General features: G+C 41.7%; 2 protein-coding genes across 3 annotated transcripts; both read left to right on the forward strand.

Annotated features, from left to right (window-relative positions):
* The first annotated feature begins 963 nt into the window (after nucleotides 1–963).
* Nucleotides 964–6,578, forward strand: slc35c1 (solute carrier family 35 member C1). Of its 2 annotated transcripts, XM_020099537.2 has the most exons (3): nucleotides 964–1,073; nucleotides 2,918–3,411; nucleotides 4,861–6,578. In XM_020099537.2, the coding sequence occupies exons 2-3, from the start codon at nucleotides 2,949–2,951 to the stop codon at nucleotides 5,439–5,441; spliced, it is 1,044 nt and encodes a 347-aa protein (XP_019955096.1). In that variant the 5' UTR covers nucleotides 964–1,073; nucleotides 2,918–2,948; the 3' UTR covers nucleotides 5,442–6,578. The 2 variants fall into 2 exon arrangements, with proteins under 2 accessions (XP_019955096.1, XP_019955095.1); XM_020099536.2 differs by lacking the exon at nucleotides 964–1,073 and having other exon boundaries at nucleotides 2,592–3,411.
* A 334-nt stretch (nucleotides 6,579–6,912) lies between these two features.
* Nucleotides 6,913–17,276, forward strand: pamr1a (peptidase domain containing associated with muscle regeneration 1a). Its single transcript, XM_020099456.2, has 11 exons — nucleotides 6,913–8,768; nucleotides 9,684–9,854; nucleotides 9,947–10,072; nucleotides 10,874–10,988; nucleotides 11,470–11,687; nucleotides 14,049–14,240; nucleotides 14,334–14,534; nucleotides 14,821–14,887; nucleotides 15,190–15,458; nucleotides 15,678–16,012; nucleotides 16,519–17,276. The coding sequence occupies exons 1-11, from the start codon at nucleotides 8,675–8,677 to the stop codon at nucleotides 17,083–17,085; spliced, it is 2,355 nt and encodes a 784-aa protein (XP_019955015.2). The 5' UTR covers nucleotides 6,913–8,674; the 3' UTR covers nucleotides 17,086–17,276.
* The last annotated feature ends 714 nt before the right edge of the window (nucleotides 17,277–17,990 follow it).

The raw sequence follows: 17,990 nt of genomic DNA on the forward strand, positions 1-17,990 counted from the left end.
ACTGCCACTTCTCTGTGAAGCCGTCAGGTCGCATACACTCAGATAGTCAGAAAGTATGAAAGCATCAGTGCAAATAAAACCAGGAAATGTGTTTAGGGCAGAGATCTTCATGATTTTGGAGCCACTTCTGTCGAATGAAGAAAATAATGTTGCAGAGCTTTTATGGTAATGAGAAGTGTCTTAATATCTATTGTAAACACGGGCACACTCAGGGTACGTCAAATAAAAAGTAGAGCAAATATAACTGTAGGCTTCTGTCACCACAGGAAGTCTTAATGTCTGAATGGTAAAACTATTCTATGCTACACGTTGCTTCATGAGACTAAGACACAGGTCGTCACTATGCAAGCACCCAATGTGTTTGCACAAGTTGTGTGTGGACCTGAGTTCCTGCAGTCAGACCCAGAGTCCACATTTATGGTATTTTTCTGCCACCTCCTGTCCTGAGGCAGTAGTACAGGAGGACCATAAATACCTGTTGCAACACACAGCATGGGACTCAAACCATTCTATTCTCACACATACCTGTTTTAAAGTCAGCGACGGGAAATCAAATAAATTCTTAAAAACACAAATACTGAACAGATTTTTCATGTAAGATTATAGACCCAAATGAATTCAAGTAATAGACTTTTTTGTTTGCTTTAAAATACCACAAAGTTACGTCACAACTCCAGCATCTGGTCGAGCAAGAGCCACTCACTCCTTCAGGGTGAAGCTCAGATTTAAAACCAGATACCAATTCAATTAAATTCCCCTCAAGCCTTTGCACACATCACCCCACAGAAAAAAATTCAGTGGACCAATCAGGTAAATCCTGAATTTCATGGTTGATGATTCTGTTTTTTATTCATGTCAATCCTCCCACACACCCCACGTGTTGTCCTCTGACGTGGCAGCAGGTGTTTAACAGGAAATGCTGGTTGTTCAAACTCCACCTGTCCTGTTGCCTCATGGGAGGAGCTGCAGAAACACACACACACACACACACACACACACACACACACACTTCCTCGTTCTGCTTCACAGTGGACATCACATGCACAGCACTGACAGATCCAGGACAACTGCAGGTACGGAGACATTTCTAAATATCGCAGCTCTAATTCCAGTCAAGAAGAATACAAATGAAAAGGAGATGAACTCTTCAGCAGGTTCTAAAGGTGGTTGGTTATTGGATGAAAGGGGAAATGCAACAGTGTCATTTAAGATGGAGCAGAGAGGAAATGTCTGGAGGAGTTAACTAGTTTCAATAATGACAATTCGGGATATATATTTAAAAAAGAACAGGACACAAATGAAATAAAGTCAAACATTTAAGGTGTCTGTCTTTAAATCAAAATAAAGAGTTAGTTCACATGCGGAAGCTGTCACATCCCGGATATCTGGTTGGGGTGTCTACCTTCAAAATAAAAGCATTTATTCATTCATTCAGTGAAAAGTCGTGTGTTGTCAGACAAAATGATCAGTTGTGGCTTGGTTTTCTTTGTCAGGTGTAAAATGTAAAGTTTGAAACCAAAATTAATATAAATTTCCACCACGTGCTCCTTCATTATCAGACTAGTTGTTTTGCTTTTGCTAAAGTGGTTTTTCTTTTTCTTTAGTATCAGGCTGGTCTGAGATGCTGAAAGTTGATGGGAACAAAAATTATCTGCACATGTTTTATTCATTTGAAAACAATGATAGTGAACATTTACTCAATGTTTATTTTTAATAAATGTTTAAAGTGAAAAACAGTTCTGGGTCCCTTTCTGTTTGATTATCGAATTGTTACCAAGATACTTTATTTATGTATCCGCTATTTATTTAAGTTTTTATATTTGTTTATTACATTTATATTTTTCTATATCTTTCATTATTTTATTCCCACATTTATTCTACACTTACTTATTAATTAACTGATTATTATTTAACCCTTCTGCAGTAACATTGCAAATTTCCTCGTCGTGGGATGAATAAAATATAATTTTGTCTTGGACCCAAATGTATGTATTTCCTAATTTACTCAGTGGCCAAATATATAAGTAGTCTGGACTGGTAAACGTTACTTAAAAAAATAAAGTTAGCCACATAAACTAGAAGTCTGGTGCTTTGCATGAAAGGGTGGAAATGAATGGAGTCAAATTCCCCGCCTGAATTATTGTCCCAGTCCGCCACTGGAATGGGATGCATCATCTGTAGAAATTGTGTGTGCATTTCCATCATTGGCCAGGAGTACCTGGCTGCTTTCCTGGATGTTTTCTTCTTTATCAGTATTCACCTTATCTGATCTATGCTGCATATATTTTTCTTCATTCACATTAACTGTACATAATTTATGTCTGTGTGGCTTATCTCAATGCACTCAGATCACTTTAATCATCCAGGATTGATCTACATTACAGTTTTCACAGCCCGGTCACCGTCCTTTTACATTCAAATATACTACTCTTACTTTATAACGTTAGTATGCTGCACTGAACCGCGTGCATCTATACAGATTTGTACTTTTACAAGAACATAGTCGTACTTGTACAAGAATAAAGTTGTACTCGTTCAAGAATAAAGTCGTACTTGTACAAAAATAAATTCGTACTTGTACAAGAATAAAGTCGTACTTTTAATTTTTGAAAATCAATTACAATTTATTTCTCCTAATATTACAACAACTAAAAAATCAGATTCTCAACTGCATGTGATGTCACTGATTTGACTTGTTGTCTCTGTCGCTTAGAAAATAAATAAAGTTGTTTTGAATCGTATGCGAGGGAGCTCTTATCCTGAAAAGGTCTGACCGGAAGTGTTTGTTGTTGTTGCTTTGGGCGGAAGTCATGTCCCATAAGTTAGCGTCGCTAGCAGTTAGCTTCCTCAGCTAAATGTAAATGATCCGCTTCTCTCACGTCGGCCGGACCTTTGCTCTCCGTGTCGCCATGAACAGGACGCATTTGAGGCGGTACAAGATCCTGAGGATGGCGCTGATGGGCTCCGGGCCGGAGGAGAGCTTCCTGCACCGGTCACTGAGGATAGCGGCGGTGGTGGCTCTCTACTGGTTCATCTCCATCACGATGGTGTTTCTCAACAACTACCTGCTGGACAACAAGGACCTGGAGGCTCCGCTGTTCGTCACCTTCTTCCAGTGTCTGGTGTCCGTGGTTCTGTGCTGCGTCATGCAGCTGCTGGCCAAGATGTGCCCGTGGCTCATCGACTTCCCGCCGGTCCGCTTCGACCTGAAGACGTCCCGGGAGGTGCTGCCTCTGTCCGTGGTCTTCATCAGCATGATCACCTTCAACAACCTGTGCCTGAAGAATGTCGGAGTGGCCTTTTACACGGTGGGTCGATCCCTCACCACCGTGTTCAACGTGTTGTTGTCCTACGTGATCCTGAAGCAGACCACGTCTCTGCAAGCCATCGTGTGCTGTGGCATCATTCTAGGTAGGTCGCACAGATCATGTTCTACTTAGAACACTCATGTGTTCCCGAAGCCAATCTGGTGATGTGTCCTTATTAGTTTTCACCTCAGGAGTCATGGCAACAGAATAAAGTTTAGTGGTGTAACCAGAATAAAGTTGTGGATTTAGTAGAATAAAGTTGTAGTTTTACCAAAATAAAGTTGTGGATTAACTAGAATAAAGTTGTGGATTAACTAGAATAAAGTTTTGGATTAACTAGAATAAAGTTGTAATTTTACCAAATTACAGTTGTGGATTAACTAGAATAAAGTTGTGGTTTAACTAGAATAAAGTTGTAGTTTTACCAAAATAAAGTTGTGGATTAACTAGAATAAAGTTGTGGATTAAACACAATAAAGTTGTGGTTTAACCAGAATAAAGTTGTGGATTAACTAATATAGAGTCGTACTTTTACAAGAATACAGTGGAGCTCTGTGAGTTTAGGTTCTCCCCGCTGCTTATTGTCATATTTTCTTATTAATTATATTTCCAAAGCTTAATTTCTTTTTTTTTTTAATTTACACTTTTATATTTATACAAGATAAATAACAATCAAACATCTCACATGTACATTTTCCATTAACAAGCTGCTTAACAAAGTCCACCTGACTGTTTGCACAGACGTCTTTGTACTTCGTACTTTGTTTACTTTTTCCTATTGTTACGTTTCCCTGTTTGCAGAAACAGTAACGCTAACAAGCTGATTGACAACTGACAATCAACAAACACTTAAATATTCTACTTAAAGCAGCTAATATTTGTATTGTCTCATCAGTCAAACATTTACCATTGTTCAGGTTTTACTTGATGTTTTGTTGAGTCATTTCATGTCACTACAATATAATTTGCATCTGGTCATATCAAGCAGATCCAGCAAACTTTCACTTTTTAGTTTCTCGAATGTGACAATTTGCCGTTTGTCTATTTTAATTCATTTTGTCATTTGCAATGATGTAAATATATATAAGTAAGTTTTGAACTTTTTTGAAAGTTAGAGAAAACTGCATTTGAAGAATGAGACATTTTGGCTGTTGGTGCATTTTCTTCTTTTTTTTTCAATGACCCAAACCTAAGCTTCAAGTTAAGTAAACTTCACTGTCCCTGAGAGGACATTTCTCATCATCACGCTGCTACACACGTGGACACGATTTCCCGGGATTGAAAGAAAAGATTAATATTCGGTATAAAAGATGTTTTATTGAACTAATTGTTTCAGCTCTAGTTTGATCAATATGTCAATAAGTGCCTGAAAATATCCATAAATCCAAGAATTCTAATTTTATAATTTAAAAAACATGGTCAAGAAACTGAGTTATATATATATATATATATATATATATATATAAATTATATATATGTGTGTGTGTGTGTGTGTGTGTGAAAAGCTGTGTAATGATGTCACTGATATCCTCTATGTGTTCTGTCTTCTCAGGTGGATTCTGGCTTGGTGTGGACCAGGAAGGTTTAGCAGGGTCCCTCTCGTGGTCAGGGGTTTTCTTCGGGGTCATTGCCAGCGCTTGTGTTTCCCTCAATGCCATCTACACCAAGAAGGTGATGCCAGCAGTGGATGGTAACATCTGGAAACTGTCCTACTACAACAACATCAACGCCTGCGTCCTCTTCCTGCCGCTCATTTTTATCTTCGGAGAGTTCGGTCGTCTCGTCAGTTTCAGCCGTGCCTTTGACATGGGCTTTTGGGGCATGATGATATTAGGAGGAGTGTTTGGTTTCGCCATCGGGTACGTCACAGGTCTCCAGATCAAGTTTACCAGTCCGCTCACACACAACGTCTCAGGGACAGCAAAAGCCTGTGCGCAGACTGTCATCGCAGTGCTGTATGAATCGTCCACTAAAAGCGCGCTGTGGTGGACCAGTAACATGATGGTTCTCGGCGGCTCGTCAGCCTACACTGTTGTCAAAAGTCGAGAAATGAAGGGCACTCCCCATAAAGTCCCTCAGGACTCAACCAAAGAAAAACTGCTACCAGAGGAGAAAGACAATCCTGATGTTTGACTACTGGCAGAGAAACGTGTAGCGTTTGTCCATGTGGCGAAAGAATGTTAACTAATGAAATAGTAAAACTGTGATATGAAGCGATACTTTGCCTACGTGGAATCAGAGCGTTTGGTTGGGTTTACTAGTTTTGTGGGTGTTTTTTTTTTTTTTTAATACACTTTAACTTAAAGGGATCGTTCATCGAAAAATGAAAATTCACTCATCACCTACTCACCACTTTATGTTGAAAGGGTGGGTGAAGTGTTTGAGTCCACAAAACTCTTCTGGAGTCTCAGAAGTAAACTTTGGATCAGCCCAATCCGATATACAATTGAAGTCAACGGTGTCCTCTTCGTCTTCAGAGGTAACCAAACAACAGAAAATACACTACATGCCTCCATATGCCGCCGCTCGTGTGGTGTCATCCGAGTGCAGCAAGCCCCGGCATCCATATTCGGCACAAAAGGTCATTTACCATGTTTTAAGCCTGAATTTCTGCTGATATCTTCCTACGAGGTGATTCACGGACCCTCAGACACCAACGTGAAGCTAAGTCAGCTAGCTTAGCCACTTCCTGTGGACTTTTAGGCTTAAAACACGGTGAAAATGACCTCGTTTCTGTGCTTTCGGACACTTGGATGACACCAACCACCGGTTGTTTTATTACATCTGGAGTGTAAGTCACCATTGACTTCAATTGTACTTCACCCACCCCTCCATCGGCATAGTGGTGAGTAGAAAATTAGTGAATTTAAATTTTTCAGTGATCCATTCCTTTAAGTTTGAAGGAATTTGTACATATTATTATATCAAAGCTTCTTATTCGTTTGAGGCCTCTTTTAAATTATTTTTTAATAGAGAAAAATATGAGGTCTCTTTCATGTTGTAAGCTACGAGTGAAGGAAGATATATACGTTTTTCTTTTAGTCAGCGGGAGGGGAGACAATATTCATTTGGTATTGGATTAAAATTTTCGAGAGCTATTTGATTCTGATTGTTATATTTTTATTAGAAGTGATGTTTGAACATGCAAATTGCAGTTAATTTTGAAAAATAATGTAACAATCATGTCGCTGTTTTGAGCCTTTGGGTATAAAATGATTCGTTTTCGCAAATTTGAATAAAGCCAATGTTCATTTGCTTGTTTTTTACAAAGATTTGAGTTGGTGAAATGAAACTGCTGCCAAATATTTCTACTACTTTACAGTTTCTATCCTCAGAGCTTAGTTCATGTAGCTGCTTTGTATCTGTCCTCATTCTTCTGGGGCCTTGTGTAAGGAGTGTCTCAGTGGGAGGTCCTCTATATGTCCCTGCTGTGCCTACCTTGTTTGCTTATTATCAATTAAGAGTCTCCAAATGGAATATTCCTCTAGGCAACATGGAGGGTTCAAAACAGCTCAGGGCACCATGGGTAATAACATGAGCTGAAAAACACTGGTCTCTGATGCTCATTTCAACAGTGACGTAAATTAAAGTTTTGTCTGAATTAGGACACGTAATCTCCCAGACTTCCATCTTTCTCGTACGATGACGTTCAACGTGACTTTATCTCGATCGCAGTTGATTCAAAGGTTTCGAGAATCTAGAAGTACCCACTCATGTTTCTTGATGTGTGGTTGTGGAAAAGTCTCTTTGTTGATGGGACAGTTAATTGATACCAGGTTTCCACAGTTTTATCTTGTGTGCAGGATTTTCATTGATTGTTATGAACGATGTTTTATGTGTTTAAATATCCTCGGCAGCCATCTCATCAAACGTAGACTGAACCAAAAGAGCGAAGCTGCAATGGTCTGAAAGACACTTAACACCCCCCCCCCTGTTTTTATAGTATCAAATAAGTACTTAAAACCATTCTTTGTGTAAAAGTATACACCTGAATACACATCAGTGTGAGAAGAACTTCCTAAAACTACAGAATCCATCTTTGAGAAAAAGTAGTTTGACCACCAGGTGATGATCAAGTCATTTGGCTTCACTTTTTACGAGCAGTCATGTCGTCCTTCATCATATTCAGTCAACGGTTTTACCCTGTTCCCCATGAACTTAGTAGATCTACATCCTCCGTCCACACATATATCATCTATGTCTCGTATCCTTTGAACCAACGGCAGCGGTGATGTACGTCTAGAACAAGTCGTCAAACAGGTTGTCAGCAGATCACAGGGCTGACACGTAGACAAGCAAACATTCACACCCACCTTTGTCTCAAAGTAACCTAAGCTGCCTTTCTGTGGGCTGTGGGAGGAGTTCCCCCACACAGACACAGAGAAAACATGCAAACTCTGAGTCAGGGTTGATGAGAACCATCTTGCTCTGAGGCGACAGAGATAACCACTTTACCACCGTCCCGCCCGAGACCTGCATCATGTAGAACACTATTAACGTTTGCACCAACAACTATAAAACAAAGAATAAAGTGAAAGTCCCAATGTTTTTATAAAGACCAAAAAACAGTTGAAGTCACATCTGTCCGTCCGTCTGCTTGCAACCTGCTGGAAACGAAAAGATGGGAACAGATATGAAATCATAGAATAACGACTTAGGTAATGGAAAAGCAACCTTGGTCCTGAAATGGGCTGTGGCGCTGCTATCAGCCTCATTGCTCCTGGCAGATCTGCGGAGACTGACATCATAAACATTTGAATGGGGTCATTACAGGCAACATCTGGTATTTGTCTACAAAGAAGCTGTGAAGCTGTCATGTCTGGGATCTGACAGCTGGTGTGTGATGACACGTCAGTAAACTCGTTTGTGTCGTGCAGGAACAGCATATATTTATATTTCTAATGACTTTCAATGTCTGGAACGAGAAGAAGCTTCCCCAAAAAATAATGTTCCTTGAATCCTCTCCGTGACCTGACAGATGGACTTTTTTTTTTCCCTCTAGACTTTCTTCATCTCTGTTTTTCTCGTTAGCGTGTTTTCATTTCCCTCAAATGCTCTTTCCACTCACTTTGCCAGCAAAGTTAGTCGCAGCGTGCTCTGCTCAGCCTGAGCTCATAACGGGAGCAGAGAAAGTGGAACCAGTTGCAGATTGAACACTGATTGTGAGCTGAACAATCTCAAAGCAAATGCAACGCTTTGGTGAATGAAAACATCACGAGAGGAATGGGTTAAGGATTTCTCTCTATAATGCGGAGATGGAAGAATTCATCATCCGCAGCTATGCAGTGTTCTGAGCAGAGAGGATGATCTAACTCGGAGCTGGAGCTACTTTCTCTGAACCTTGTTGGAAGTTTGTTGCAGCTAAGATGTTCACTTTCCTCACGAGGAAGATGAACGTGTACCCTGAGCTCTACTGCCTCCTCTTAAATATCTGTTATTGTGTCACAGCTTGGCCTCATGGTGAGTAAAAAGCATTTATTACAGCTTTGATTGAATGTTGTTCTCACTTTTACACAACTTTATATAAATCTCCTTCATATTTTTTTTTATAAAGCTGCTCATTTTCACGAAAAGCCTGTTTACGTATACGTGCTGACTAACTGGAATTATTTCCTGATGAGTCATTTCCTCTGGTCTCAGTTTATGCTTCAGACTGAAATAAGAATAACACGTATCTTCTCCTGCTGGAGCCCTTGTTCAACCCATATATTGTTAATAAATGAAGATGTCAGACGTATTAGCGAGGGCTCGATATCTGGGAGGTTTTGTTATTTACACTTAACACAGAAATCTATAGCTATTGATGGGTTGAATAAAACATGGGATGATGACACTTAGCTGTAGCCCCATCTGAATCAGTCAATGTCTGAATCATGGGGCCCCGAGCTGAGGGGGGACCCCCCCCTGGAGAATGTCAGTTCTCGACGGTTGTGTGAGAACCTCCTTAAATTCTATGATGGTCAATGTTCTTCTGTACTTCAACAACAGCTTGGTTGGAAATCTGAAAAAGTGAGGCAGCATTCATACGCATGTAAACACCTGAGTGAGCTGAAAGGAAATATTCTCATCGGCAGTGTTTCTCCCAGATTCTGATCGTGATAAAGAAATTGTGCTAAATGAGAAAACAACAATTCAGTTGGAACAATAGTTCAAGAACATACTACTGTAATGTACAATATGATGAGGACTCGTGGAGGAGACGTGTTTCTGGACACGTGTTCTGTAACCACACGTGCAAAAGTTTTATTGGAAGAAAATATCTTGGTGTAATTCTTCAGTCACATTTTATTTTGACAACCAATAACTAAGATGTCGGAGGTCAGATGTTTCCTGTTAAGTTTGATCCAATGGCTTTTGTTTGTTTTGTGTCCACAGCTCCTGCAGGGGACAACTGTCCGAGCGCCGAGTGGAACGTCATGTGTCGTCCGTGTTGTGAGTACCACCTGATCCAGTGCCGCTGTCCGTCCAAAGGGTCGAGGGTAGGGTACACTGTCCCCTGCTGCCGCAACGCCCTGGATCAGTGTGACCCCTGTATCATCCACCCAGGTACACTCTCACCGAGACTCATACAAAGTGTTGTGGCAGCAGATGACTTTAGATTTTTACCGTCGTCCTCTTTGTGCTTTTGACCCTGCGAGGCTGCAGCCTGTTTGAGAACTGTAGAACCTGCCACAACGGAACCTGGAAGGCCAACGACGATTTCTTCGTCAATGGGAAGTTTTGCACCGAGTGTCGCCAGGGCTGGAGTGGAGGGGACTGCAAGAGTGAGTTACTCTAAGGTCTTAACTTTCTATAGGTCTAATATTCTGAGAATGCATTGATCACAAAAATACATAGTCGTGAAGATTGCATTTGTCAATTTAGTGTCAGATTTTTTATTATTTACAAGTCTACAAAGAAAATCCTTCACTTAATACTACATTTCTTTAATATCCATCATGATATATTCAAATATACACATTTGTAATACACCACTTGGTCACTTGGTGGCGCCAGTATCCTTTTTTTTTTCTAGGTTCTAATTTTTCTTTGAAAACCAAATCATCTGCATAATGTTGCCGAAGCTCCCGCAGCTAAATGATTTGAATAAAGTGTGGGCTGGTGGATCTCATGGTTTATTAATCGATGCATGCAAACAGGTTGAACACGTTGCCACTCCTGCTTTTCACTCACAAACTTTCATGTGGTGGAAAAAATTCCACATGGAGGAGAGGCCTCCGAGTTATTTTGACGTACACAAGAGGAGCCATTGTGCGGCTTTGTTGTCCTGAGTCACCTGTGAGGTGTTTCACAATCAAACTGTCGAAGAGTTTTTAATTAAAATGGCTGATAACTCGATGAATGATTCACTAAAGGAGTGAAGAGTGATAGAAATCAATTTCCAGAATTTTCCTCATCTTGTTTTTGCCTTTTTTTTTTTTTCTTTTACTCCTCCAAAGCATTACGTCAATAATCACGGTTTGTGAATCCTCCCATCATTTTTAAGACATCACCCGCCAAGTTTAAAAAACATGTCCGCCCTGTGAATATGAATTTACTAAACCAAAGTGACATTTCCCTTCTAGCGTGTGGAGGCGTCATCCAGCGAGCTCAGGGTCACGTAGCCCTGGAGAGTTACCCGACAAACGCCCGATGTGAGTGGAGAGTGCAAGCGCAGAGGGGCAGAAGCATCGAGCTCAGGTAAACGCCCCTTTTCCACAGCAGACAGAGAAAGAGAGAGAGAGAGAGAGAGAGACACGAAGAAGAAATGTAGTTAATCTCGATGTGAAAAGCCCAGCATGTTTATGAGAGGACTTACTGAGCCCCTTGGTGATTCGACAGTGAGTCAAGCAGTCAGAAAGTGTTACTGTCTGTGTCTGGCTGCATGAAACGGCTGCAGACAGAATTCCTCGAGGTTACGTTCGGCTCCGGTCGGCGCAAATATTCACCAGAAACACAGCAAATCAGCAAGTTGTGCATCAGCGGCATCATTGAATGTGGCACATGTTGAGATTAGAGTGAGGAGTAAATACCTGGAACAGGAAGCGGCATAGGGCCTGGAGTGTGAGTGGAGTGCAATGCATGCTGGGAACACAGTCAGACTCATCGTTTCCTCAAGTCATCGCTGCTTATTAGCAAAGTTGTGACCTCAACATAACTTCTCTGCGTGGTTGTGCCGCAGGTTTTCGCTGCTCAGTTTGGAGTCCGACCACAACTGTCGTTACGACTACGTCGAGGTGCGCGACGGCGACGACCTGAGCTCCCCTGTGATTGGTCGGTTTTGCGGGGATCGGCTGCCTCCACCGATAAAAAGCTCCGGGAATCTCCTGCACATCCTGTTCACCTCAGATGGCTACAACAACTTCGATGGATTTGTTCTCACTTATCAGGAGAGTTCAGGCAGGTATATTTGTTATTAGTAATGTGACTGCTATATACTTTATACATTTATACATTCATTCAATATATCGACACGGCATCGAACAAAATGACACAAACACTGAACAGCTTCCATTCAAAGGTTTATGATGTGGGTCTTACTCTGAGTGAGTACGTTTCTGGATTACACTGCATTAAAAATCAAGACAGATTCATTTTTGCAGCATGTGAAAAACAAGAGAGTTGAGCCAAAGTGCTTTACAGTCATGGCACAGAAACGAAAATGCAAGTATGGATAAAAAATAAAAGTAAAAACAGAGAGAGAGAGAGAAAGATGTGATAAAAGACACAAGATAAAAGTAAATGAGATTTAAAACTAAACATGGGCATTAAGAGAATCAGCCTGAAATAAAAGCAAAATTCAAAAATTTTTATCTGGTGTTCCTTCTTATTTTGTCCACACAGTGTGAAGCTGGTTTCCTCTGTGGAGTCCACACACACACAGAATAATAACGCACCCGTCTGATTTATTCTGTTTCATGGTAAACTGAAGGTGTCTGCTTCAGAAATCATGAATACATGATGGTTTTCCACTGCCCATCCATGCATAGTGCAGCACCTCTCTCCTATGAAATGCACCACGTTTGCTACTGGACTTTTTCTGTGTGCGTGTGTGTGTGTGTGTGTGTGTGTTCAGCGATGTGAGACGGGCAGACAGTGACACAGATTTATCACACTCACCTCTCTCTCTCCGTTTCGCCTTCTCTGAAGCGATTCATGCATCTAACTTGCATCCCATTTATTCTCTGTTTTCTCCTCATGGGCATCTCGCGCTCGCTCACAGAACCGTATCATAGCACGGTGTTAACTGCGTGAGAGGGCGTCCGGGCGCATTTCAGAAAGATTTCTGGTAAAAGGTTTACATCAATAAGTTATAGAACAGTTTTTCTTTTTTTTAAGCATAAAATCTCCTCCCCTTGGGGAAAAAAGAACCTTTGAAAAACTTCGAGATTAAATCAGGTCAAAGTAAAAGGTGGTGGTTTCAGAGAAGCTTCAGTGAAGCTTCAGTCAGTTTCTCTCTCAACGTTGAGTTCTATCAGGTTGAAATCTGTTCGCTTCATGAAAAGTGTCAGTGCACCTGAAATTAAAGCCTTGAACAAAAAGAAATGTAAAGGTTTTGGAAAATAAATCACAGATTTTTCCTGTTGGACTGAATTTTTCGTGCAGAAGCCAAACACACGTCTGACTCCACTTTCCATAATGGAAACCAAATGTTATTCATCAGTTTTCTTTTTAAGACTGTTGCAGAAGTTTCATGTGCTGCACTTGTAATTGTAATAGCTCCTGTGAAACTCCGTGAGTTATTCTCTGGAGATTTTGCAAAAACAAATTGAAAAAGAAATCCTGGATCTGCCTCCTGATGCACAGACAGAGGGTTCGTAAACATCACACATCCAGAAAGAAAAACTGTAAACGAATCATTGATTTAAATCCCTTAAAACATATTTTACTATATTTAATTTAAACACATTTCTTTTTAACCTTGGGCATCTTATCGCTTTGTAAGATGTAAAATCTCAAGGACTTGGTCTGTCACACTGATTGAAAAGTGACATTCTATTACTATTATGCTGAACACTGAGATTCAAACTGGCCCCGGAGGAAATGAAGGCTGTTCTTTGTTTGAGCTCAGGATGTTTAGAGCAGAGTCGTCTGTAATCTCACTCGTATTATAAATGAGTTTCAGAAACTTAGCGACCGTGGAAAGATGTTACACATAAAAAGTTGAGGATCAACCAAAACTTGGCTCTGCATGTTTTACACTGCTGCCACCCTCTGGCACAATTTGATTTATTTACACATTTGTCATAATTTTTCAAATTGAAATAAAACAAACAAACAAATTAACTTATGTCTAAATTAGGAAACTGTAAATAATGCTGATTTTTTCCACAATTATTTATTAATCCCTCATGGATTCGTATATGATATTTTAATATATCATATGATATATTTGTAATTGATAGTTCTGCTTTGGACATAAATACATTTGTATTTATCACATTTTAACATTTCAAACTTTTTTTTTTCACAATTTCCTCATATTATTATTGTATTTTTACTTATTTATTACTTTTACTGAAGGTTCTGTTTCTACAATCTATAGTTTCATTACAGTTTTACAATCAAATGTCCCCATAGTGGGACAAATAAAGGATTAACTACATCTGGTCTCATTTTCAAACGTTTTTTTACCGTTGATGGTAAAAATAAATAACCGGTAAATGATTGAAACGATTGTGTCCCTTCAGTTTTGCCTGTTGATTGAGTGGAAGTCTGTCCTTCACTTTTAACAGTCAGATATTTTCTCCTATGTTTCAGCCGCTGGTGATCCGGTGTGTGCACCTCCAGAGGCACCGGTGAACGGATACTGGCTGCCTGTGCACGGCCTCCACGAGAAGCTTGCGTCTGTGAAGTACCGATGTCATCCACCTTTCATTCTCACCGGCTCCCAGCAGAGGAGCTGTCTGCCTGATGGCATGTGGAGTGGCACCGCTCCCACATGTGTGAGAGGTACTTTCTCCCACCAGGTTTTTTTTTCTGGGCTTCATTTCTGAACGCACTGAAAGCCACAAATTATTTTTCTCTCCTTTCTCGCTCATACAGACCAAACCAGCCGAGTCCAGTGCGCCCCTCCTCCTAAATTGCTCAATGGCTTCTACAGGCCGGCTCAGGACACAGCAGGGGGTGCGGGGGCGGAGACGATGGAGTTTTTCTGTAAAAACACTTTCGTGCTGATCGGAAACCACCAGAGCACCTGCCTCTCTAATGGATCCTGGAGCAGCAGGCCACCAAAGTGTGTGAGAGGTTGGTTGTTTTGAAAAAACACACGAGAGGTCGACAACTCACTTCATCACTGTGTCAACATGAAGAAGAAGAATTCCTTTCGATTTCTTATTTCATTTTTTTATTTTACTTCACCTGCAAATGTTCATGTGAAAGAAAAACACATTTTAGAAACTAGAGCACAAGGTTGGATCTTGTTTATTGTGTCATTTTACTTTCTGAACACCTTTATTCATGTTATTGAAACCGAGCCGCTCAGCAGTGGAAGTGATTCTATCATAACAACAGTTGCCCTTTTGGTTTGCAGCCTGTCGAGAGCCCAAAGTGTCCGAACTTGTGCGACACGGTGTTGTGAAGCCGCATCTGTCGTCAAGGTAACGTTCATAACAATGTGCTGTGTGTATTTCAGTCATTTGACTACACTTATGTGTACAAATGCTCGACGTTGTTAAAGCAACACTGTGTAACTTTTACTGAGCAACAGCGCCCTCTGCAGCTGCAGTGTTGATTTGAAGCTAGTTGCCAAATTAACTTTATTAAACATCAAATGCCAAAAAATCAACAAACATCTTAATGTGCATCAAGACCTGATCAAACAATCCACCTTCAGGTAAATCTTTGAGAATGTTAGATTGAGCGAGGAGCTACTGAGACAAGCTGCAGCTCTTTCCCACAGAGAGACTCCAAACCTGCGGCTGCAGCTCTCATCCAGGTTCAACATCCACGATCTGTCGTCCGCCGGGTTCATCCCACCAACACTGGGCCGACTGTCCGCCATAGACAGACATGACGGCGCTTCGGATGAGCTTCCTCGTGGCTTTCACTCTGTCCACACGAGCATCGAGTACAAGTGTGCTTCGCCTCTCTACCGCCACACGGGGAGCTCCCGTCGCACCTGTCTGAAGACCGGCAGGTGGAGCGGGCGCCACGTCTCCTGCTCGCCAGGTGAGGTCACGCTGTGAAGTGAAACTTGAGTAAATGTATATTCTTCTATTAAATGAGTAATATGAAGCATTGAATGGATGTAGAGTTCAATAAAACATGTTTCATCAAATGTGGCAGGGCCTTCAAATATTTATTAAAAATCTCCTTGTCAGAATTATTGCAGTTTATTATGGATTATAGTTTTTGACACTTTTTCCTCTTTGCCTGTTGCTTTTCTAGTTTGTGGCAAATTCGACACTTTCAGTCCTCACAACCTCTCAGACACTCAGTGGCCGTGGCACGCAGCCGTCTACGTCCGCTCGCCTCCTGATGGTACAGCCCGCGGCCACAGGCCCCATGGAGCGAGCGGCAGACGGGAGGCCTCAGAGGAGTCCACGTTCTGGCTCCTGGCCTGCAGCGGGGCTCTGCTCGCCCAGCGCAGCGTCCTGGTGGCAGCTCAGTGTGTGGTGGACAAGGACAAGCAGCAGCCGTTTCACCCTGCGCACGTGAAGGTTGTCATAGGCGTGCAGCACCAGGCGTCCAGGGCTCAGACGAAAAGCCAGCACCACCTCAGGGTACGCCACCGTCGACAACACGTCTGAGGGAAATGCTCTCAGATCTTTGTTTTTAATTCCTAAAATAACTGTTTCATTGTAAAAGCAGCTAAATTTGAGATGATGGTGGATTTATTGCATTTAATCCACATTTATCTCACGTTTAACCTCGAAGCCTAAACATGTTTTCACCTCAAATCCTCCAGTTACACTGGTTTTATTTTTAACATTTTTTAGGCGAAACAGCATAACAAAGTTTCCCATGAGCAAACAGCAGATGCAATGAAGAATTAAGCAAGAAATCTTCATTAAATAAATATAATCCTCTGGACAGGGTTTTGTTTTTACATGGTTACAGGGAGAAATCCTCCCGGCATCAGCATGTGCACTTAAAGCTTTACTGGGATACGACTGTATTTGATTTGGATTTTAAAATAAGTGCACATCTTGATGCATATTATCTGATCTCAACACTTATTCCAAATAGTATTCTACTTTTTAATCCACTTTCTCTTTTCCCTCAACAGGTTGCAGATATTTTAGTCCATCCAAACTTTTACTTCGCCCCGGACGCCACCGTGGCCGTGCTCAAGCTGAAAGACAAGGCCAAGATCAGCGAGCGCGTGCTGCCGGTGTGTCTACCCAGAATGCACGGAGGAGAGGTGACGGTGCGGGAGGCTTACACCGCGAGATGGATTCTACCGAACAATCACAGGCACCTGAGCCGCTACGCCGCCTCGAGCCAAACGGAGCTTGTTGAGTTGAGTGATGTGGCTCATTGTGAAAAAGAATTTGCTCAGGGAGGAACACGTACCGCAGCGATTAGTGACAGCGCGCTGTGTGTCGTCAAGAGGCCATCCAGTCCTGAAAGCCCTTGTCCCGGTGCTGTTCCAGGCCTCACAACCCTGCCAGCTGTGTTTCCACCCACGGGTCGAGTCTTGTCGGGTCAAGAGGAGACTCTGGGAGCCTCCAGCAGCTCGGGCTGGCAGCTGCTCGCTTTGGAGGGTTTCAGCTACGAGGAAAACAACTGCCACCGACAGACTCAGACACGAGTTGGCAGTTTTCAAGACTGGATAGAGAAAAACCTGAATTGAATAATATCACGTGCAGCTAATTTTTATTCTGTTTATTTTGTCTCACTAGTTCTGTATTTGGGTCACCTCCACTTCAGACATAGGCGTGTTAAGGTGCACATCCACATTCTCACACCTTATGGGTACGTGGCTTATTTTTCACAATTAATTTTGTGGATAATCTTCTTCAGAAAATAAATTCTGACAGTTGTTGTCCTGTTTTTGCTGATTTCTTCTCCACGTCAGTGCCGAGTCACTTTCAAATCTAAAAAGTGCGCAGGAGCTCAGAGTGTCCATCCTATAATTCCACCTCTCCGTCCTGCTGACGTGTCCTTGGCCACTGAATCTCTGTCAGCTCCGGGCCTCTGACCTCTGACTAACCAGGAGATAAAACTTTTCCAAGAAGGATAAGTCATTATCTGCACATCGAGCCATAATGGTCATGATGCAAGAGTTCAGATATGCATTTTATGATTCAGTTTGCATGCATCCTTTTAATTCACACAATAAAAACATGCACATTTAGTGCAGCTTAAGAGAACGAACAATCGGGGGCCATTCTCCCTTATTCCCGAGCTACGCATGTGTGCACGTGCATGGCAGCACACCGTGTACAGACTGCATGTTCATCTTAATATGTACACAGCCTGTGTGTCTGTAGCATGTTTGCGTGTGAGGGTACGCGTTCGTGAGTGTCTCTGCAAGACATGTGCCGTCGTCGGGGAAACAAGCACACTGAGAGGATTTGCTAAACTTAGCTCTTACTCCTGAGACGCAGACACCCGCTGTGCTGTCCGCAGCTTTGTGCAGGACACCTTTTAATCCCAGCCAATTAAACAATGAGTATAGTTCAGTAGTCACTCTCTGCGAGCTGGGAGAGTGAAGACAGAATAAAGCAGGAGGGATTTGTTGCTTTCTTCTTGCAC

This window comes from Paralichthys olivaceus, chromosome 1 (assembly GCF_024713975.1).
Source record: "Paralichthys olivaceus isolate ysfri-2021 chromosome 1, ASM2471397v2, whole genome shotgun sequence".
Taxonomy (NCBI): domain Eukaryota; kingdom Metazoa; phylum Chordata; class Actinopteri; order Pleuronectiformes; family Paralichthyidae; genus Paralichthys; species Paralichthys olivaceus.

Coding starts and splice junctions, on each gene's coding strand:
- slc35c1 (XM_020099536.2), top strand. CDS start 2,862: ATGATCCGCTTCTCTCACGTCGGCCGGACCTTTGCTCTCCGTGTCGCC. Junction 3,412..4,860: donor GTGCTGTGGCATCATTCTAG/GTAGGTCGCACA, acceptor CTGTCTTCTCAG/GTGGATTCTGGCTTGGTGTG.
- pamr1a (XM_020099456.2), top strand. CDS start 8,675: ATGTTCACTTTCCTCACGAGGAAGATGAACGTGTACCCTGAGCTCTAC. Junction 14,241..14,333: donor CGCTCCCACATGTGTGAGAG/GTACTTTCTCCC, acceptor TCGCTCATACAG/ACCAAACCAGCCGAGTCCAG. Junction 15,459..15,677: donor CCACGTCTCCTGCTCGCCAG/GTGAGGTCACGC, acceptor TTGCTTTTCTAG/TTTGTGGCAAATTCGACACT.